This window comes from Sinohyriopsis cumingii, chromosome 11 (assembly GCF_028554795.1).
Source record: "Sinohyriopsis cumingii isolate HCF-2022 chromosome 11, ASM2855479v2, whole genome shotgun sequence".
NCBI classification, from domain to species: Eukaryota; Metazoa; Mollusca; class Bivalvia; order Unionida; family Unionidae; genus Sinohyriopsis; species Sinohyriopsis cumingii.
The window spans coordinates 56,050,971-56,069,979 of NC_142971.1; the positions used below are offsets into that span (position 1 = coordinate 56,050,971).

General features: G+C 35.3%; 1 protein-coding gene across 4 annotated transcripts in view; it reads right to left on the reverse strand.

The window, feature by feature from the left end:
* LOC149788497 (S-adenosylhomocysteine hydrolase-like protein 1) overlaps positions 1-19,009 on the reverse strand; it is a 193,808-nt gene that overhangs the window by 71,434 nt on the left and 103,365 nt on the right. For all 4 annotated transcript variants that reach the window (XR_016424157.1, XM_089974499.1, XM_089974501.1 and 1 more), the window contains one exon: positions 5,112-5,183. Coding sequence is in view for 3 of the 4 variants with exons in the window: in XM_089974499.1 (XP_089830625.1) it covers positions 5,112-5,183 (72 nt within the window). In the remaining variant the exon portion in view is untranslated. The remainder of the gene's footprint in view (positions 1-5,111; positions 5,184-19,009) is intronic.

Sequence of the window (19,009 nt, forward strand, 5' to 3'; positions counted from 1 at the left end):
AAGTAAGGCCAAGCTGTATACTCTATAACCCATAGTACACCCATCAATCATACATCAAAATAAAGGGAATCAAAGGCGATTTGTGAAGACTAAATTGGACAGTTTTCAGCAAACCCCATAATATGGCCATCTGTGAAAAGTATATCAAACAGTTTTCAGCAAACACCATAATGTTGCCATCTGAGAAGATTAAATCAAACAGTTTTCAGTAACCCCATAACGTGGCCATTTGTGCAGAGTAAACTGGACAGTTTTTGCACTAATAAGAAGACTGCTAGCCACATCAGAGGTGTGGCCATCCCAGAGGCGTACTTCTGAACACAAAATCATGGTGCCCAGGGATTCTGGCCATATATAGCAAGTAGCTGCTTTGGGGAGGGGACCTCTGTAACATATAATGATCAGATCTGGTAATAAACATACTTAAGCAACAATACTCTCTCCTCTCTCTCTCCCGGTCAGCATATTTTATGCATGCAAGCATTCATTTTCTGCAGTGACATACATATTCCAGTAATAACGATAATGTAATAATAATTAATGAGATTAAGTTTTAAATTAAACAGTATCAAGTTTTCTTGTCAATTAGAACAATTAGCATGCTTGATGATAAAACATGTTTATAATAACGTAAGATTGATCATTGAATAAATGTAAAACTACTGCCTGCTACTCAAAACTGCTCTTGAAGTTTGATGAAACAGCTGTCTATAAAACCATTACTATGACAACAACATGAATCAAGAGTGTTTCAGAATAAGTACAACATTAAGTGACAAATTTCTTATCAAGTGTTTCTATGGAAACCAATTTCTTTGGATAAAATTGGAATCTTTATCTAGAACAAGTACTGTATAGTCAACAGGTAAAAGCAGAGATTTAATCAAATTAGTCAAGCAACTCTGCCAATAGCTTTTCCTTATTGGTCCCTCCAACATTTATGGGGAAAAAATCAATAGCAACATTAACTAGAACTCATCCAGTTTCAGAATATGACAAAAAGAAAAAAAGAATCAAAACCTTAGAAAATGAAAAAAATATTTGTAAATGTGAAAAGTAATAAATACAAGTTGCTTTAAAAAATCTGACAGTAAATTTTCTCATCAGCTCTAGGGTGAACTCATTATTGTTAGGTGCATAATGAGTGGCAGATCCACTAAAACTGCCTGGTCTTTTCAAAGACAAATAGGAAAAGGTAAAAGAAAATGACCTAAGCTTCACGGCAATTAAGTCATTGTGCTTTCAAATTTAATAGGATATATATATATATATATATATATATATATATATATAGTTTGATGTATACAGACATGATTTTGGTATTCCACAAAAAAATCTGAAAATCTGAAAGGGGGGTTTGTGGGTTCTCCCACAATGGGGTCTCAAGGGACCCCCCCCTCCCCTGATCTGGGGCTCCAGGTGGCCAAAGGCCCCTGACCAAATATACATTTTACAATCATAAAAAGCTGCTCCTGGTGCAACTTATGATCATAATATATAACAAAATAATCATTTAAAAAACTAACAAATTTACCAAAAACTTTCATCTTGACTTGAATAATTTCACAATATTTATTGTCACATGAATTTGTTCTCCAATACTATTGGTGCTTAAGTTATTTCATGAGCATGTCAGTGTTCACATCGTAATTAAGTCACAATAATTTCTCAAGTTTTGCAGCAAATATATTATACTTCTCTCTTTTCATAACAAATCTGTAAAATAAACACCCAAGTACATCAACTATATACAAATAATCCCATACATTCACTTGTCTTTTTCTCCAATGGACACAACCTGTTGACATGCCAGTCGAGCTCTTTTTGTGGCTTTGGCAAAGATTTCTTTAGTCTTCCTTTCTGACTGACTTTTCTGGCTCAATGTGCAATCGTTTCTTTTCCTTCTCAATGAGAGCCTTTTTCCATTCAAGCTGGTGCCTGTATTTGCAACATGCAGTACGCATATTCTGAAAGAGAGCTACATCTATTCTCTCATGCAAGAAATCTTTCTTCTTATAATAATTTACTGCACTTTTTCCAGATGCCTTCTGCGTTTAAATTTTTCTGTATGCAGCTTCTTTTGTATATGCTGTTCCAAACTCTTCCAACTGGGACTACCGTAGAGCAGAGGTCACAAAATGACAGTCCTCTAAGCATTCAGTTGTCTTACAAACTGACCAACTAAATTTCCGTTGAATTTTCGCTCCAGCCATTCACATTTCCATACATTTTTAAACCATTATCTAAACTTCTCGTGACATGGTCTCTGTCAACAACTTTTTTTGCAAGCACGTTTCTACTTTCCATTGCCAAAAGTTTCCATTACACGAAGATTCATTGGAAGAATTTAAACTTTTGACCAATCAGAATACTCTTTACCAGAGTCTTGGACTAACTAACATATGGAACAAATATGTTACAAGGCCATGGGTCATTGCGGAATGGGTCCGAACAGACCGTTTTTAAAAAACCCGATCAGAGATGATAAACAAAACCCGGACTATATCAAGAAAAATCTGATTCAAGTCAGGAGAAAAGTGGAATTCCACTTAAAAACGGAGAAAAGTCAGTCTATGTATACCACCAATTCCAGCTAAGCAAATTTGACTTTGATCTTCTGCAATGTTTTGTCTATAAAGACATTGGTACTTGTTTTCTGTTTAGCTTATTCACATGTTCTTAACAAACTTATATATACACACAATAACAAAATAAAACATTTGGCAGGCTGGCAATGAGTCAGCTGTCAATGTGGAAAGCATTTGGTCAGTGTGGGCAGGCTGGTCTAATGTCTAAGTGGGCAGACTGGTCTAATGTCTAAGTGGGCAGAATAATCTAATGTCTAAGTGGACAGACTTGTCTAATGTCTAAGTAATACTGATTATTGTTCTTCAAACTGAATTTGTTGCCCGGACATGACCTTTTGACTTGCCATTTGGGACCAGATTATAGTCTAAAGCCAAAGTAAGACACATAGCAGTGCAAATGAAACCACAACATTTTAACTCATTGTAAATAAGTTCAAGGTCAAATGGATTTTTACTTGTTAACACATTAAACCCTAGCGACGACTTTACGGGGAAGGAGGTAGTAGCCTACTGCCGAGCTCTGTAGTGTCATGGTCATGCACGCTACACTAAAGTGGGTAGTATTATAGAAAGGTAGACAGATGTAGCTCTACAATGATACCATATAATCTGGAATATCTAGTTGCACTACAAAATACAGATAGAAAAACCTAATTTTTCGACCCGACTTTCTTTTACGCAAAATTGGCCCATGGTCGGAATCCCATTTTGTGTCTGGATTTTAGACTTTTTGGTCTCAGATCTAGGGCAAACCGGTAAGAACTGCAAACAGACAGATGAGCCTTTGCAAAAAGTAGGATAAGTTGGGCATTTGGAATAAAGAGTGTTCTCCATACAAAAATAATGGCTCCGTTTAGCAAAAAAAATAAAAAAATAAAAAATTATAAAGTCCACCTTTCAGCTTTCTGCTCATGCGCGAGTCAAACAGCCAATGAAAAATGATGTTTCTAACACAACTAGGCAGTATGTTATTGAAAAATGACCGGGGATTTGGTGTTTTTGAGACTATTCAGAAATAGCTTTAAAAATGTGTTTCCTACTCGATTTTCAGGCAAAAGTGGCAAAAACCTCCAGGGGTTAATGTGTTAATGACAGCAGCCTAAGCTATTGTGCTGATAAATGAACTGATATTGATTTATTTTTCTTGACCTTAAAGATAAAATCCTGGAAAGTTCACTCACTGAATATTAATGTCTTTGGACATGTGAGAAAATCTCATTATACCTTTGTTTCTGGATTGCAATTGATCAATGCAGCCAGGTGCCAATAAACTGTTATTCACACAGACAACCACCACAGTATATCCAAGCTATCTGAGAGAGAGATACTTACATATAACTGACACAGTGTCCAATCTATCTGAGCAAGAGATGCTTACATATAACTGACAGTGTCCAAGTTATCTGAGCTAGAGATGCTTACATATAACTGACAGTGTCCAAGTTATCTGAGCTAGAGATGCTTACATATAACTGACAGTGTCCATCTATCTGAGCTAGAGATGCTTACATATAACTGACAGTGTCCAAGTTATCTGAGGGAGAGAAGCCTACATATAATTGACAGTGTCCAAGCTATCTGAGGGAGAGAAGCTTACATATAACTGACACAGTGTCCAATCTATATGAGAGAAAGATGCTTACATATAACTGGCACAGTGTCAAAGCTATCAAAGTCAGAGATGCTTACATATACCTGAGTGTCCAAGCTATGAGACTGAGATGCTTACATATAACTGACTTAGTGTCAAAGCTATCCGAGTCAGACATGCTTACATATAACTGACGCAGTGTCCAATCTATCTGAGAAAGAGATGCTTACATATAAATGACACAGTGTCCAAGCTATGAGACAGAGATGCGTACATATAACTGACAATGTCCAAGCTATCTGAGAGATACTTGCTTATAGACAGTATGTTGTATAACTGCATTTACTCATGACAGGAAAAGGTGAAGAAAATAAAAATAGAATTTTTAAATAAGAAATTGCAGTAGTAAAAACTTAATGCAAAGCAGAGGAATCAAACTCCAAATTCAAACAACATTTCTTTTACTGAGAAACTATTTCTGGTATATTGCAAATGATTTTAAATTGCTTTGAACAGTGCTACTTGCATAAACCAAGTTGATGCTCCTGATTAAATTTCTTTAAATTCAATTAATTTTGCCATTAGGTGTGACAAATGATGAATTATGGTGTTGTAACAAATGATGAATTCTAGTGTTGTAAATAAATTCTGGTGTTGTAATAAATGATGAATTCTGGTGTCATGACAAATCATGAATTCTGGTGAAGTGACAAATAATGAATTCTTGTTATTAGTTGATGGAGAATAGTTGTAAAATCCCAAACAATAAATGTTTTGAACTTCTTTAGAAACTTGTATCTTTCCAAAATGCTACTCAAGTCACTAAAATCTCATCCAGTGGAAAATTTATTGAGTTACTAAAAATTCTCCAGACAGCAAACGTTTTACAAGTTCTAAAAATATCTTTTAAAAATCTACAAATTCATGGTTACCTGTGTGGAATAGATGTTACATGCTGACCATCGCACTGTGGCTCCCAGGGTAACTAGTGTTTCTATCAATACCTGAAGAAGAAAAAAAAAACCAATGAAACTCCAAATGTAGAACATAAACATAAAAACAATGAAACTCCAAATTTAGAACAAGAAACGTAAACTCAACTCAAAGCACTGGCGATCTGCTCACTGAGAAGAAAAGCTGGGAAGCCATGTTAAGTTAAAGGCCATGTTACATCTATTATTTTACTGGAATAATTTGTATCTTGGACACAAAATTCAAAGTGAGTGTGTGGGGGCTGGGGGCTGCAACATGTTCATTTAAACTAATTAAAACATCATAATGTTATGTATATTTGATTTAATTTATATTTAATTTAATTTAATTGCTTGATTGTTTTACATTTTTTATTTCATTACATGTTATGGTAATGAAATTTTGTTTACTGTAATTTGACATTTGCCAGAAATAAGTTCTTTTTTCGTAAACACCTAATAATAGAACTTTGTATCTAAATCTGACCCAGTTTCTGACCTTGATACAAAATTAATAAGAGTTGAAACAAACAACTTCTTTTTTTTATTTTTTATTATTCATTCTTGTGTGTGTGTGTGTGTGTGATTAGGATTTTTAACAGAACTTTAACAATGTTTCGGTCATATAACTATGATATCTGCAGCATGGCAGTTGTTCGTGATGTCCAGCACTGGGGCATCATGCCGCAAACATGAAGCATGATGTCCCACCCAGTCACATTATCCTGACACCAGGCTGACCAGTCCTAACACTTACCTTTTAATTCTGAGCACCCAGCGAGGCAGCAGCTAGTACCATTTTTGTAAATTATTGGTATGACTTGGCCGGGGTTCAAACCCACGACCTCCCACTTCTGAGGTGGATGCTTTAACCACTAGGCCACCATATTCATTCTTATTGTGGATTTACTGGGTGGAATCGAAGCTGTACTGGGTGTATGTGACTTTATACATGTGAATAGCCTCAATTTCGAAATTCTGAGTTTAATGGAATTGCGCAGTAGTCAGATATAATAGTGATGTATTAAGAAATAATTTTAGTCAGGCTTTTAAACACTACGTGTTTTTTTCTTCTTCTGTTGTGACCAGTTCGAGTTAAATTTTAATTTTTCTTCAAATTATTTGGATTCTAAGAGATTAATTCCTTTCCATGGGAATATTTAAGCTCTCATACAAAATTCTTGGACAAAGACATTTATTGAAAAAAAAATCGGAATTCAAACACCGGAATATTATTGTTTGTGGATCAACAAAGAACTGCTGACACATCAATACTTTACTGACTACAGTATATGTCATCACCATCCATTTGTCAGGACTCTAACTCAAATTCATTAGAATATTTTAGTATTTTGACTTCTAATTTTTAATTCTTGGATTATTCTTGGATTATTTTTGGATTTGATTCTTAACCATAAGTTTTTTTCCATTTTTACCTTGTTTTTCTAGAGAAATAAATTATTTGGTAAATTTTACAAAGCTTGAGGGCCTAAACATGTAACAAGTAAGAAGTCTTTTTGTTAAGACTTATTGTCGATACAGGCCCGAGGAGGGATAGCTCAAACAAAAGGGCCAGCATCATGCTCATTCTACATGTCAGATCAGCATCACTTAGGACCAACTAGATGGAGAAAACCCCATCGGTCACATGGCTTTCCAGTTTGGAGTTGTGATGCAAGAATTTTCAAGATGGTTAAAAAGATTATTGGTGAAAATCTAATGGCAATATGGCCACTCATCTAGAAGGAGTGGCAGCAACAAGAATTGTAAGAGGGCTACCATGGTGGCCATATTGGACATCAAATGGGTACCATTTTAACTAGGACAAAGTAGACACAGAATGAGTTCTGGTGAAAGCTCCCTGTCTATATGATTTCCATTGATAACAAGTAATGACAAGGTTTACAAGATGTCTGTCATGTTGACTATACTGGTTGTTGTTATGTATATTTGATTTAATTAAATCTGATTTAATATATATTTATTTCCATTTATTTGTTTGTCAGTTTTTAAAAATGATATTTTAATGTAAATTTATTCACTCAAAATATTTTTTTGTTGAAAATAATTTGACCTTGACTGTTACTTTATAAACACCAGGTGTTGATCTAAATCCTAACCTTGTTTCAGAACTTGTAGCAACCTCTGTAAACAAGTTCTATTTTATTTTAAAATGATTGTTTGTTTAAAAGGTCATGACGAGACCTTGTCTTTAAGATATAAACAATTTTTTTATTTTTTATTTTTCGAGTAAACATGTCTGTTTTCGTCAGGGTCACACTGGGTAAACATGATCTGTAGCAAGTATTTGCTTCTATAAACTACCAGAACATGATCACGTGACCCTTGTAACCCATATAACCCATGTTTTGGAGAATTAATTAGTAGCAGTTGGGCCATTAAACTGTTCGTTGTATGATGTGCTGTTTGGAGTTATTTCAAATTACTTGGTTTGGAGTTATTTCAAATTACTTGGATTCAAAAGGATTTATTCTATTATTTTTCTAGAAAATATGTGTGCTCATGTAATATTGTGGAACAAGGGCAGTTTTTTTTTTTTAAATTACTCAGCTATCAGAAACGTGAGTGATCATTCTTATTTCTACAAGGAACTGTAGAGTTTAATACTACAGATTGTAGCATACATCGTCTTCCATCTTGGATTCTTTGTCAAGATTTGAACATGAAATCAGTAGAACATTTTGTTATTAGGACTGCTAAAATTGTATTCTCATTATTTTTGGAATTGATTCTATAAAACTGTAAGTTCATATTTTTTTTTCATTTTTACAGAATTTTTCCAGGAAGTTAAATTATTGTATTTTTAAAAGTTTAATGTTTTTTTTTTCACTCTTTCTTGTACTACTGTTCATTCGAGCCTAAATAAGTGACATAAGATTGTTAGATCTGCAACAATATCACTGACTTGGTATGAAACCCCCATGATGATATGGCTTTGCATCCAAAAGTAATGGGGGCCCCGAGTGGCTGAGTGGTCTAAAGCGCTCTTCGTTACAGATCACTGCCATCTCACCTCTGTCTGCGGCGGTTCGAGTCTAGGATTCAGCCAATGTTGGTATGTGAGAAAGCTTGCCAGTAGCTTCTCGTGGGTCGGTGGTTCTTTCCGGTGTTTTCCCGGGTTCTTCCTCCACCATTAATACTGGCCGCCATGTATAGCCTATCGTGTGCTGAAAAATGGCGTTAAACCCCACAACAACCAACCAACCAACCAACCAAAAGTAATGGTAAAACAATTTTCAGACAGCTGCTTGAAAGTCATGTTGGATGTCAGATCAGTACCATTTTCAGTCAGAACCAACCAGACATCATAAAAGTCTTTAATTGAAAACCCCATCACCATTTATTTAGGTGAAATAGAGATAACAAGATTGTCAAGATAACATTCTGTTCTGGAGACGTAATGATGACAACATTTTCATGATGGCTGTTGTGATGAACATAATGGAAGTCTGAATGGTACCATTTTCATTCTGCACCAACCAGACAGCACACTAAGAAGACTTACAGTGAAACCTCATGTCAACATGATTTTCAGTTTAGGATGAGTAGCTGTAATATAATTTTTGGATGGCCACAGCAGTAGCCACAGTGGATGTCCATTAGAAACCATTTAATTTTTGACCACACAGACCAAGGAATGTTTGGGAATCTTGTATAACTGACCATTGTATAACAGACCATTGTATAACAAACCATCTCATAAGCTCTTCTGGTCTAAGACAAAAAGAGCCAAAACAAAACAAACCCACAAATTTGCAAGGGACAAGGGAGCAGTTTAAAACATCATTAGAAACCACTATCAAAAAAGATAAAAAGTGACTAATGTGGAAGATACATCCCACCTCCAACCAAATTTGAGCCCTACAGTATATACTTGCTTATAAGTCAAGTCCAACTTTAAATTCACAGACCCAAATCTGCTGTCACAGAATGCTCTGGAAACTCTGGCTCAGTGCAATTTATTGAGAGTAATCAATAAAACAAAGAAATATATGTACCAGTCTGCAGGACATTATGCATTGACAAATCAGGATCTTGGTTGTTTGCAATCTGAATCAACTTATAAGCAAGTACATATGGTAACTACTTTAAACCTTATTAAATTGTATCATAAATAAGCACAGCAAAAGCTGTACCAGTCTATTTGTACACAAATACATAGAAACTAAGAATGCAACAAAAAAAGGCCTCAATAATGGGTTCAATACCATTATAAAACTTTCCATCACATCTTATGGGTTAAATAATATTATAACACTTTCCAACACATCTGATGGGTTAAATTCTATTATGAAACTTTTCTGATGGGTTAAATACCATTATAAAACTTTCCAACACATCTTATAGGATAAATACCATTATCAAGCTTTTCAACACTTCTGATGGGTTAAATACCATTATAAAACTTTCCAATTTCCAACACATCTAAGTGGTTAAATAATATTATAAAACTTCCCAACACATCTGATGGGTTAAATAATATTATAAAACTTCCCAACACATCTGATGGGTTAAATAATAAAACTTTCCAACACATCTAATGGGTTAAATACTATTATAAAACTTTCCAACACATCTGATGGGTTAAATAATATTGTAAAACTTTCCAACACATCCGATGGGTTAAATTCTATTATAAAACTTTTCTGATGTGTTAAATACCATTATAAAACTTTCCAACACATGGGATAAATACCATTATCAAGCATTTCAACACTTCTGATGGGTTAAATACAATTATAAAACTTTCCAATGTCCAACACATCTAATGGGTTAAATAATATTATAAAACTTTTCTGATGAATTAAATACCATTAAAAAACTTTCCAACATATCTGATAGGTTAAATACCATTATAAAACTTTCCAACACATCTAATGGGTTAAATTCTATTATGAAACTTTTCTGATGAATTAAATACCATTATAAAACTTCCCAACACATCTGCTGGGTTAAATAATATTATAAAACTTTCCAACACATCTGATGGGTTAAATAATATTATAAAACTTTCCAACACATCTGATAGGTTAAATAATATTATAAAACTTTTCTGATGAATTAAATACCATTATAAAACTTTCGAACACATCTAATGGGTTAAATAATATTATAAAACTTTCCAACACATCTAATGGGTTAAATTCTATTATGAAACTTTTCTGATGAATTAAATACCATTATAAAACTTCCCAACACATCTGCTGGGTTAAATAATATTATAAAACTTTCCAACACATCTAATGGGTTAAATAATATTATAAAACTTTCCAACACATCTGATGGGTTAAATTCTATTATGAAACTTTTCTGATGGGTTAAATATCATTATAAAACTTTCCAACACCTCTGATGAATTAAATACCATCATAAAACTTAACAACACATCTGATGGGTTAAATAATATTGTAAAACTTTCCAGCATTTCTTATGGGTTAAATAATATTAAAAATACTTTCCAAGACATGACGGGTTAAATACTATTATAAAACTTTCCAACACATCTGATGAGTTAAATACCATTATAAAACTTTCCAAATTTCTCCCAATGTATCATCAACCTGACATTATATGACTACTCAAAATTGCCTCTATGACTGCAATTGCCAAAAATAGAAAAGAAAAAGAAACTGAACGAAAAAAATTGTAATTAAAATTGTCCTGGACATCCAAACAATGTGCACGCAACCTGATTCACATTAATACTATGCAGGATAACATGCTGCTGTTGGCCTGTCATGACTTGACTGGTCGGTTAAGGCTTGACAAAGACTGGGCTGTCATGACTTGACTGGTCGTTTAGACTTGACAAAGACTGGGCTGTCAAGACTTGATAAAGACTCATCTGTTAAGATTAGACATTTATTGGCCTGTCAAGACTTGGCAAAGACAGATGATCCACATTTAGATTTGGTAAACCAGAGAAATAACAGACATTTTGGATGGAAAACCAGAGAAATAACAGACCATTTTGGATGGAAAACCAGAGAAAATAACAGACCATTTTGGATGGAAAACAGAGAAATAACGGACCATTTTGGATTGACTACTTTAGGACAAGAAAATTATCTGACAATAATAAATGCATGCAGTAAATCAGTTATGCTGCTTGTTGACTAAGTTGCGTCAAGCTGAAGGTAAGCCACCATGTTTTTAATTATTAATACTGATGGTTTCCAATTTGTCAGGGTAGATCTACCACATCAAACTCGATAAGCCAAGATGGACAACAACACAATAAATAAATCAATGATTGCCATGATCAGTCTCATATACATTATATTACTCTACAGTGGTGACTGAATGCTCCCAATCGATGTGGCATGTATAAAAAGTTCAAAATTGATTTCTACAGTTCCTTGATCAATTTATCAACTCATTTATCATACATGTACCCTTGCTTTTATTACATATTACCAACTTAAATATTCTGTGATAATTTTTTCATAAAAATAATCCAAAACTGTGTGACTATCTACATCCACTTTCCATGTTACAAATGCTTCCTCACATCTTTAAATGTCTTTAATGATTTGCTGTTGTTAATCTTGTTTTCTACTTGACGCATAACAATGAAAAAAGGGACTTTGGGACTTCTATCGTCTGTCATCCTTGCACAGGAATCAGGCATGTCAATATGCTTCACACTCCTCAGCAAAGGTATTTAGTGTTTCTTACCACTACTATCATAACTGCATAATTTGTATTTAAAAAATCATGTATGCTTTAAAGGTTGTTATGCCTGGATGCTTACATCATATCTGGTCATTTGTAACAAAAACTGAAAGGCCCTTATGCCTGGATGCTTACATCATATTTGGTCATTTCTAACAAAAACTGATAAGACCTTACGCCCGGATGCTTACATCATATCTGGTCATTTGCACAAACACTGAAAGGCTCTAATATCAAATTTTGGTCTAATTCTGCACAGGTGGCGCTCTACAGTTTCGTATTTTGCATAGGCTTAGGATTTTAAAGAAAAAGAATTTCCCCGGCTTCCCTCACTGGTTATACTGGCTATTTAAAAAAGACCTTGTATATCTTAGGTATAATTCAAAGAACCTTTAATTCCCTTTATTTTGGTGTATGATTGATGGGTGTACTATGGGTTATAGAGTATACAGCTTGGTATTACTTCAGATGTGCACCTTTCAAAAAAGTGCTAGCTCTACTTGGTCATTTTCACTTCCTGAACTTCAGAGGTAAATTGTATAAAAAAGAGCCGATCATTTTTTTTTTAACATTTTATATATTTGGTAATTCATTCATTGCACTTTCAGAAGCTGGTATTGTCTAGTATGGCAAAATTCAATATATTTTGATAGCTGCTATGTATAGTGTACCTTAGACTAATTCAGGCTGATGTTTTAACACAAGGGAGCAGTCATTTTAGTTAGCAGTGTGCTTAAATCATATAAAATTTCCAAAAGTACAATATTCAAAGAAATATCATCCACATTACATTAATGTAGCATAGAGATATGCCAACATTCTCTCCACTGTGCATGTTTTAAATGCAAACTACTTCACCTTACATACATCACTCTCTCAAAAGTACATATTAACTGGTGAACACCCCCACAGCACTTTTGGGAAGCTCTATAAGTTTTCTGTTTTTAGCAATAGTGACAACATCTGATGGTAGATAAACATCATTTGTAATATGATTTTTTTAAGATAGCCACCTTGAATGTAAGACTGTAGAATTTTTATTAAGGACCAAGTGGTCATAACCTGTCTTTTTGTGCAAACCCCATGCATGTCAACAGGACTATCCATTCAGAAGAAATACAGCATAGCTATAACAACACTTTCAAGATGGCTGAAATGCCAGCCATATTGAAGATCAGACTGACACCATTATTCATTCAGGACTAAATAGACATAATTATTAGTCCTTTGGTGAAAACCCATTCCTCGTATGACCAGGCATATAGGAGCAGCTGCTAAGGTTGCTACACAGTACTGGATATCCACAGAACTAGAATGAATGTGCCTGTTAAGTTTCATTGCATTTCACCAAGCAGTTAACCCTTTACTTCATGCAAGCATCTTTGGACACCTCTAAACCATTCGCATGGAAGCGCCTTTTGACGCCTCTACTCAAGTCACATGGAAGCACCTTTTGACGTCGGCTGTAAACATCAGCCATTTTAAGCCGGTTTTCGTAGTGCCACCTTCGGGGAAAAAATCCTTTTAGATACTACATTCATTTCTGTGAATGACAATTACGTCAGATCACGTGGTCACTGTTTATGCACTAGTCGATATCTGCTATTTAAAGTAACTGGGTCGTAATCTCCACTCTCCAAAATGGCTGTCACAGATTTCATTCAGTACTTACGAAGTTTTCACGATTAGAATCACAACTATGTAAGATTCAATAACTTAGGTAAAGGCTCTGATATTGATGTAGGCAGCAATTAGTTTTATAAATTATCAAATTCAGATGACTTAGTTATGTAGACACAGACGAAAAACTTGTAAATTTCAAGTATGAGAAATGGCAGCTACGGTTGGTCACACAGCCTCACTGACATGACGGTGAACGAGTTCTCTCAAGATTTTAAAGCACCTAAAAAATTCTTCCGTGATAAATAATTACACAGCTATAACAATCGGACTTTACTCTTAAATTTTTCTACATATAATAGATGTGTACCAAAAATGTAAAATGGTTAAAATTGCTGTTAAACGTAACATACACTACAATGCTTAACAGTTCACAGGCAGGCCTATGCGTATGGGGTCGACTATGTAACAGGTGTTCTATTTATAGCACGATGCACTTTGTAACTATGCTCTATGAGGTAAAGGCTTAAAGTAGCAATAACAAACTTGTGCTAATGGACCGATCAACGACAGTTGAAAAACAAACATAGCCAACAGGCCAACCCATAATAATTTCTGGTCTGTCTATAAGCAGCAGCAGAACTAAAACCAAAAGGTCCTCATTACAGGATATTCCAAATACCTTCAGTCAAATCTGGACAAGTTTTCTTCAGATTTATTTTTCTGAAAAAGTCATTTCAAGGGGCCCCGAATGGCCGAGTGGTCTAAAGCACTCTACATTACAGATCACTGCCATCTCACCTCTGCATGGGTTGGAGTCTAGGATTCAGCCAATGTGGGTATGTGAGAAAGCTTGCCAGTAGCTTCTCATGGGCCAGTGGTTCTTCCTGGGGATTTCCCGGGTTCTTCCTCCACCATTAATACTGGCCGCCATACATAGCCTATTGTGTGCTGAAAACTGGCATTAAACCCCACAACAACAACAACATTTCAAGGTTTTCAGAGATTCATAAAATTGTCCATATTTAATGGCAGATCAGCATCATTTGCAACAAACTGAAAATCATTTATTCCAGGAAACTTTTAGTCAAATTTTGTCAGATTCTGTCGCTTTTTTTTTCAATAAGTAACATTTTAGCAATAGTAGTGACATTTGATGGCAGATTAACATCATGTGTACAAAAACTGAAAAGTGTTTCATGTCAGAGTTTGGTAAAATTGTGTTCACTTGTTTTTGTGAATAGGTCAGTTTAAGGTTGTTAAATTTTTAGTAATGAAAGCCATATTTGATGAAAGATCAATGTTATTTGTGTTAAAGTAAAAGACCTTCATGGAAGAATGTTTTCTGTAAAATGTAGTAAATTTCTATATGGTTTTGAGATGATTTTTGTATAAATTCTGCTCTGCACTTTTGGGAAGTTGTTTACAGTTTTTTCCATTTTAAGTAATTGTGGCCACACTGTCAAACTTGGTTCTACAAAGTGTTTTATCAAGAAAAAATGTTTTATGCTTTGGTTTTTTGTGTGTGTAATAGTGGCCATACTTACTGGAAATTCTTTATATGTACAAATTTGAAAGGCTGTTTATGCCATCATATTCTCTGCTTACTTTGGCTAATATTGATCCACAAGTTTTTCCAGAAGCTGGCTAATATCTTATGGTCAGTTGAGCAAATATGCACAAGAATCAATCCCTTGTAAGAACAGAAATTTGAGTCACTAACATCATAAAACATTATCTTCTCAAACTGCTGCTTAAACTGCAATCACTATAAATTTGGTGGCAAGAAGATTGCTCTTATCTTTTAATTACCATGTATAATTGTATATAACACAGACCAAACAGCAATCAATATAAATTAGGTGGCAGGAAGATTGCTCTTATCTTTCAATTACCATATATAATTGTATATAACACACACCCCCCAAAAAAAATCAATATAAATTAGGTGGCAAGAAGATTACTCATATCTTTCATACCATATGTACCTGAATACAAGACACGCCAAACTGAAATGACTACAAATTAGGTGGCAAGAAGATTGCTCTTATCTTTCATTTACCATACATAATTGTATATGTTGTTGTTGTGGGGTTTAACGCCATTTTTCAGCACGATAGGCTATACATGGCGGCCAGTATTAATGGTGGAGGAAGAACCCGGAAAACCCCAGAAAGAACCACCGACCCACGAGAAGCTACTGGCAAGCTTTCTCACATGCCCACATTGGCTGAATCTTAGACTCGAACCGCCGCAGACAGAGGTGAGATGGCAGTGATCCGTAACGAAGAGCGCTTTAGACCACTCGGCCACTCGGGGCCCCGGTTCCAATTGTATATAACACACACCAAACTGCAAGCGATATAAATTAGGTGGCAAGAAGATTAATCATTCTTTGATATCTTATAGACCTGGATATAACACACCTAACTTCAACTAGAACAGACCAAAAATGTACCACATAATGCATCAACAAATCAGGACAAATGTTGTTCAGTTGAACAGCATACACCTGCAAATTATGTTGTTGTTGTTGTTGCTGTTGTTGTAGGGTTTAACACCATTTTTCAGCACACAATAGGCTATACATGGCGGCCAGTATTAATGGTGGAGGAAGAACCCGGGAAAACTCCAATAAGAACCACCGACCCACGAGAATCTACTGGCAAGCTTTCTCACGTGCCCATATTGGCTGAATCCGAGACTTGAACCCACACAGACAGAGGTAAGATGCCAGTGATCCGTAACAGAGAGCACTTTAGACCACTTAGCCACTCGGGGCCCCGCAAATAATGTAAAAGCAGATCAGGCCTGATCTACAAGCAAATCATGTCATGGCAGATCAGGTCTGATCTACAAGCAAATCATGTAGTAGCAGATCAGGCCTGATCTACCAGCAAGTCATGTAGTGGCAGATCTGGCCTGATCTACAAGCAAATCATGTCATAGTAGGTCAGGCCTGATCTACCAGCAAACCATGTCATGGCAGATCTGACCTGATCTATAAGCAAATCATATCATGGCAGATCAGGCCTATCTACCAGCAAATCATGTCATGGCAGATCTGACCTGATCTACCAGCAAATCATGTCATTGCAGATCTGGCCTGATCTACAAGCAAATCATGTCATGGCAGATCTGACCTGATCTACCAGCAAGTCATGTCATGGCAGATCTGGCCTGATCTACAAGCAAATCATGTCATGGCATATCAGGCCTGATCTACCAGCAAGTCATGCCATGGCAGATCAGGCCTGATCTACCAGCAAATCATGACATGGCATATCAGGCCTGATCTACCAGCAAGTCATGGCATGGCAGATCTGGCCTGATCTACAAGCAAATCATGTCAAGGCAGATCAGGCCTGATCTACCAGTAAATCATGTCATGGCAGATCTGGCCACCATCTTTTTCAACATTTTGAGCAAGAACCTCAAGCTTAAGCTCAAAAACCAAAAGACACTGATGTCCAAGAATTCCACTCATGCTTTATTCAAATTAAAATTATAGATTGTCAAAATTCTGGGACTATGAGTTTATAACTCTGAACATATTAAAATGACCAAATCTGGATGCAGAGTTGCATGTGAGTTATGCACAAGAAAGGAAGGACAACATTACTGCAGCACTGGAAGAACAAAACCCAGAGATCATTATCATAAAATGAAGGCTAGCCTTATCTATTGATCTACATCACTGAACAAGTGAAAAACAGAAATAATGTAATCAGGTAAAGTGTCAATGTGTTTATCACAACATCATACACTATCATTCTCTACTATCTCTTCTATGCCTGAAAGCATGTTTCCACTTTACTATTGATTTACGCCTGCATGAGCAAAAAAAACTGGTTTGCGAAAATATAAATCATCATCACATGATTAGTAAGCTTCAACTGTTGCATTTCTTCTTAGAAGAAATAGGTTTGTTGTTGTTGTTGTAGGGTTTAATAGGTTTGTTAAATCAAGAAATAAAACTGATTTCATTGTCAATTTCTACTCCACCTGCAGCTGTAGATCCAAGGTTCACTCCCATTATTATGCCAACCTTGTCTGAACTTACCAAAAAATGACTTTTATTTTATGATAAAAAATGACTGGATCATCTGAGTGAAATGATCTTGATATTTCACCCTTAAGACTCATTACCGCAAAGTTCTATATAGAGAGTTCAGGTATCAGTTTAAAGTAGCTAACGATTTTCCTTACATACTATATCACAAAAATTAATCATCAAAGCGTTTGACTTCAAGGTAGATTATCAGTTTATATGAAACATTTCCTCTGCAGACAACTCTAATGCTGTGTTGCTTCCAGCAGTTCTTTGGAATTATTTTCCTATAAATCATACAAATGGAAATCCATTATAACATCATGGCTGGAGTTCACAAAATGCCATCATGTTATGTAACACAGCAGGTGATATACAGACAATTACCAATTTAAATCAATACCTATTCAAAAATAAATAGAGAAAATACATGACAACATACATGTAGTTAATACTGAATTTTCTGCAGAAAACCATGAATTTATTGTAAATATCCTACATATTGTCTGTTCTCAGAATTCCATATCCAGTGAAAGGTACTACAGAGATGCATCGTTATATCAAATCTTCACCCCAACCCCATCACTATCCTTACCAACAGAAAGTAACTCAGTGAGGAGAATTACACCACTCCAACTTCAGACTTCAATCATGCAAAAGTGCTGATTAGTTTCCAATAATCCGAATTGTCATTAAAATATCAAGAAAATGTCCAATTCATTTATTGATTTCTAAAGATTTTAAATTGGAGTCCTTCTAAGACAGGGGTCTCAAACTTAAACCACCCCGAGGGCTGCATGAGGTAATTTTCAGTGTCCCAAGGGCCACACCACCTTTGTTATCTCTCATGACATATTGTGATGCCAATCATTCTGCAGGCCACATGATACAGCTTAGTGGGCCACATGCAGCCTGCAGGCCACGTGTTTGCCTGCATGCTATGTGTTTGAGACCCCTGCTCTAAGAGAAGGATGCTCTTCTACTGGCTAAAGAGAAATTTCCAGAATTCAAGACAAGACCATTTCTTCCATTTAACTGCCAAGTGTTGAAACCATATCAGATATTCTTCAGCAATAACAAGATTTTCAAAACAGCTGTTTTTGATATCAGATCAGATTGGCACCCATTTCATTTATGACCAATTGTACGAAGTCTTCTGGAGGAAACTCCATGCCAATAACTTTTCATTTTTGAGAAACAAAAGTAACTTGATTTTCAAGATGGTTACCACAGTGATCATATTTGCACCATTTCCATTTAAGACCAACCAGACATTACAAGAAGAAGTCTTTTGCTGAAAGCAAAATATCAATAACACAAGCCATCAAGAAAATGTAGCTATACAATATTTTCAAGATTTCAATAGTTGTGGACAATTGTGGCAGTTATATTGGAAGTCATTCAGGAAAAACCCCATATCTGTATGAACAACCATTCAGGAGTAGTGATAACAAGATTATCAAGATGGCCATTAGTGTGGCCTTATAAGACA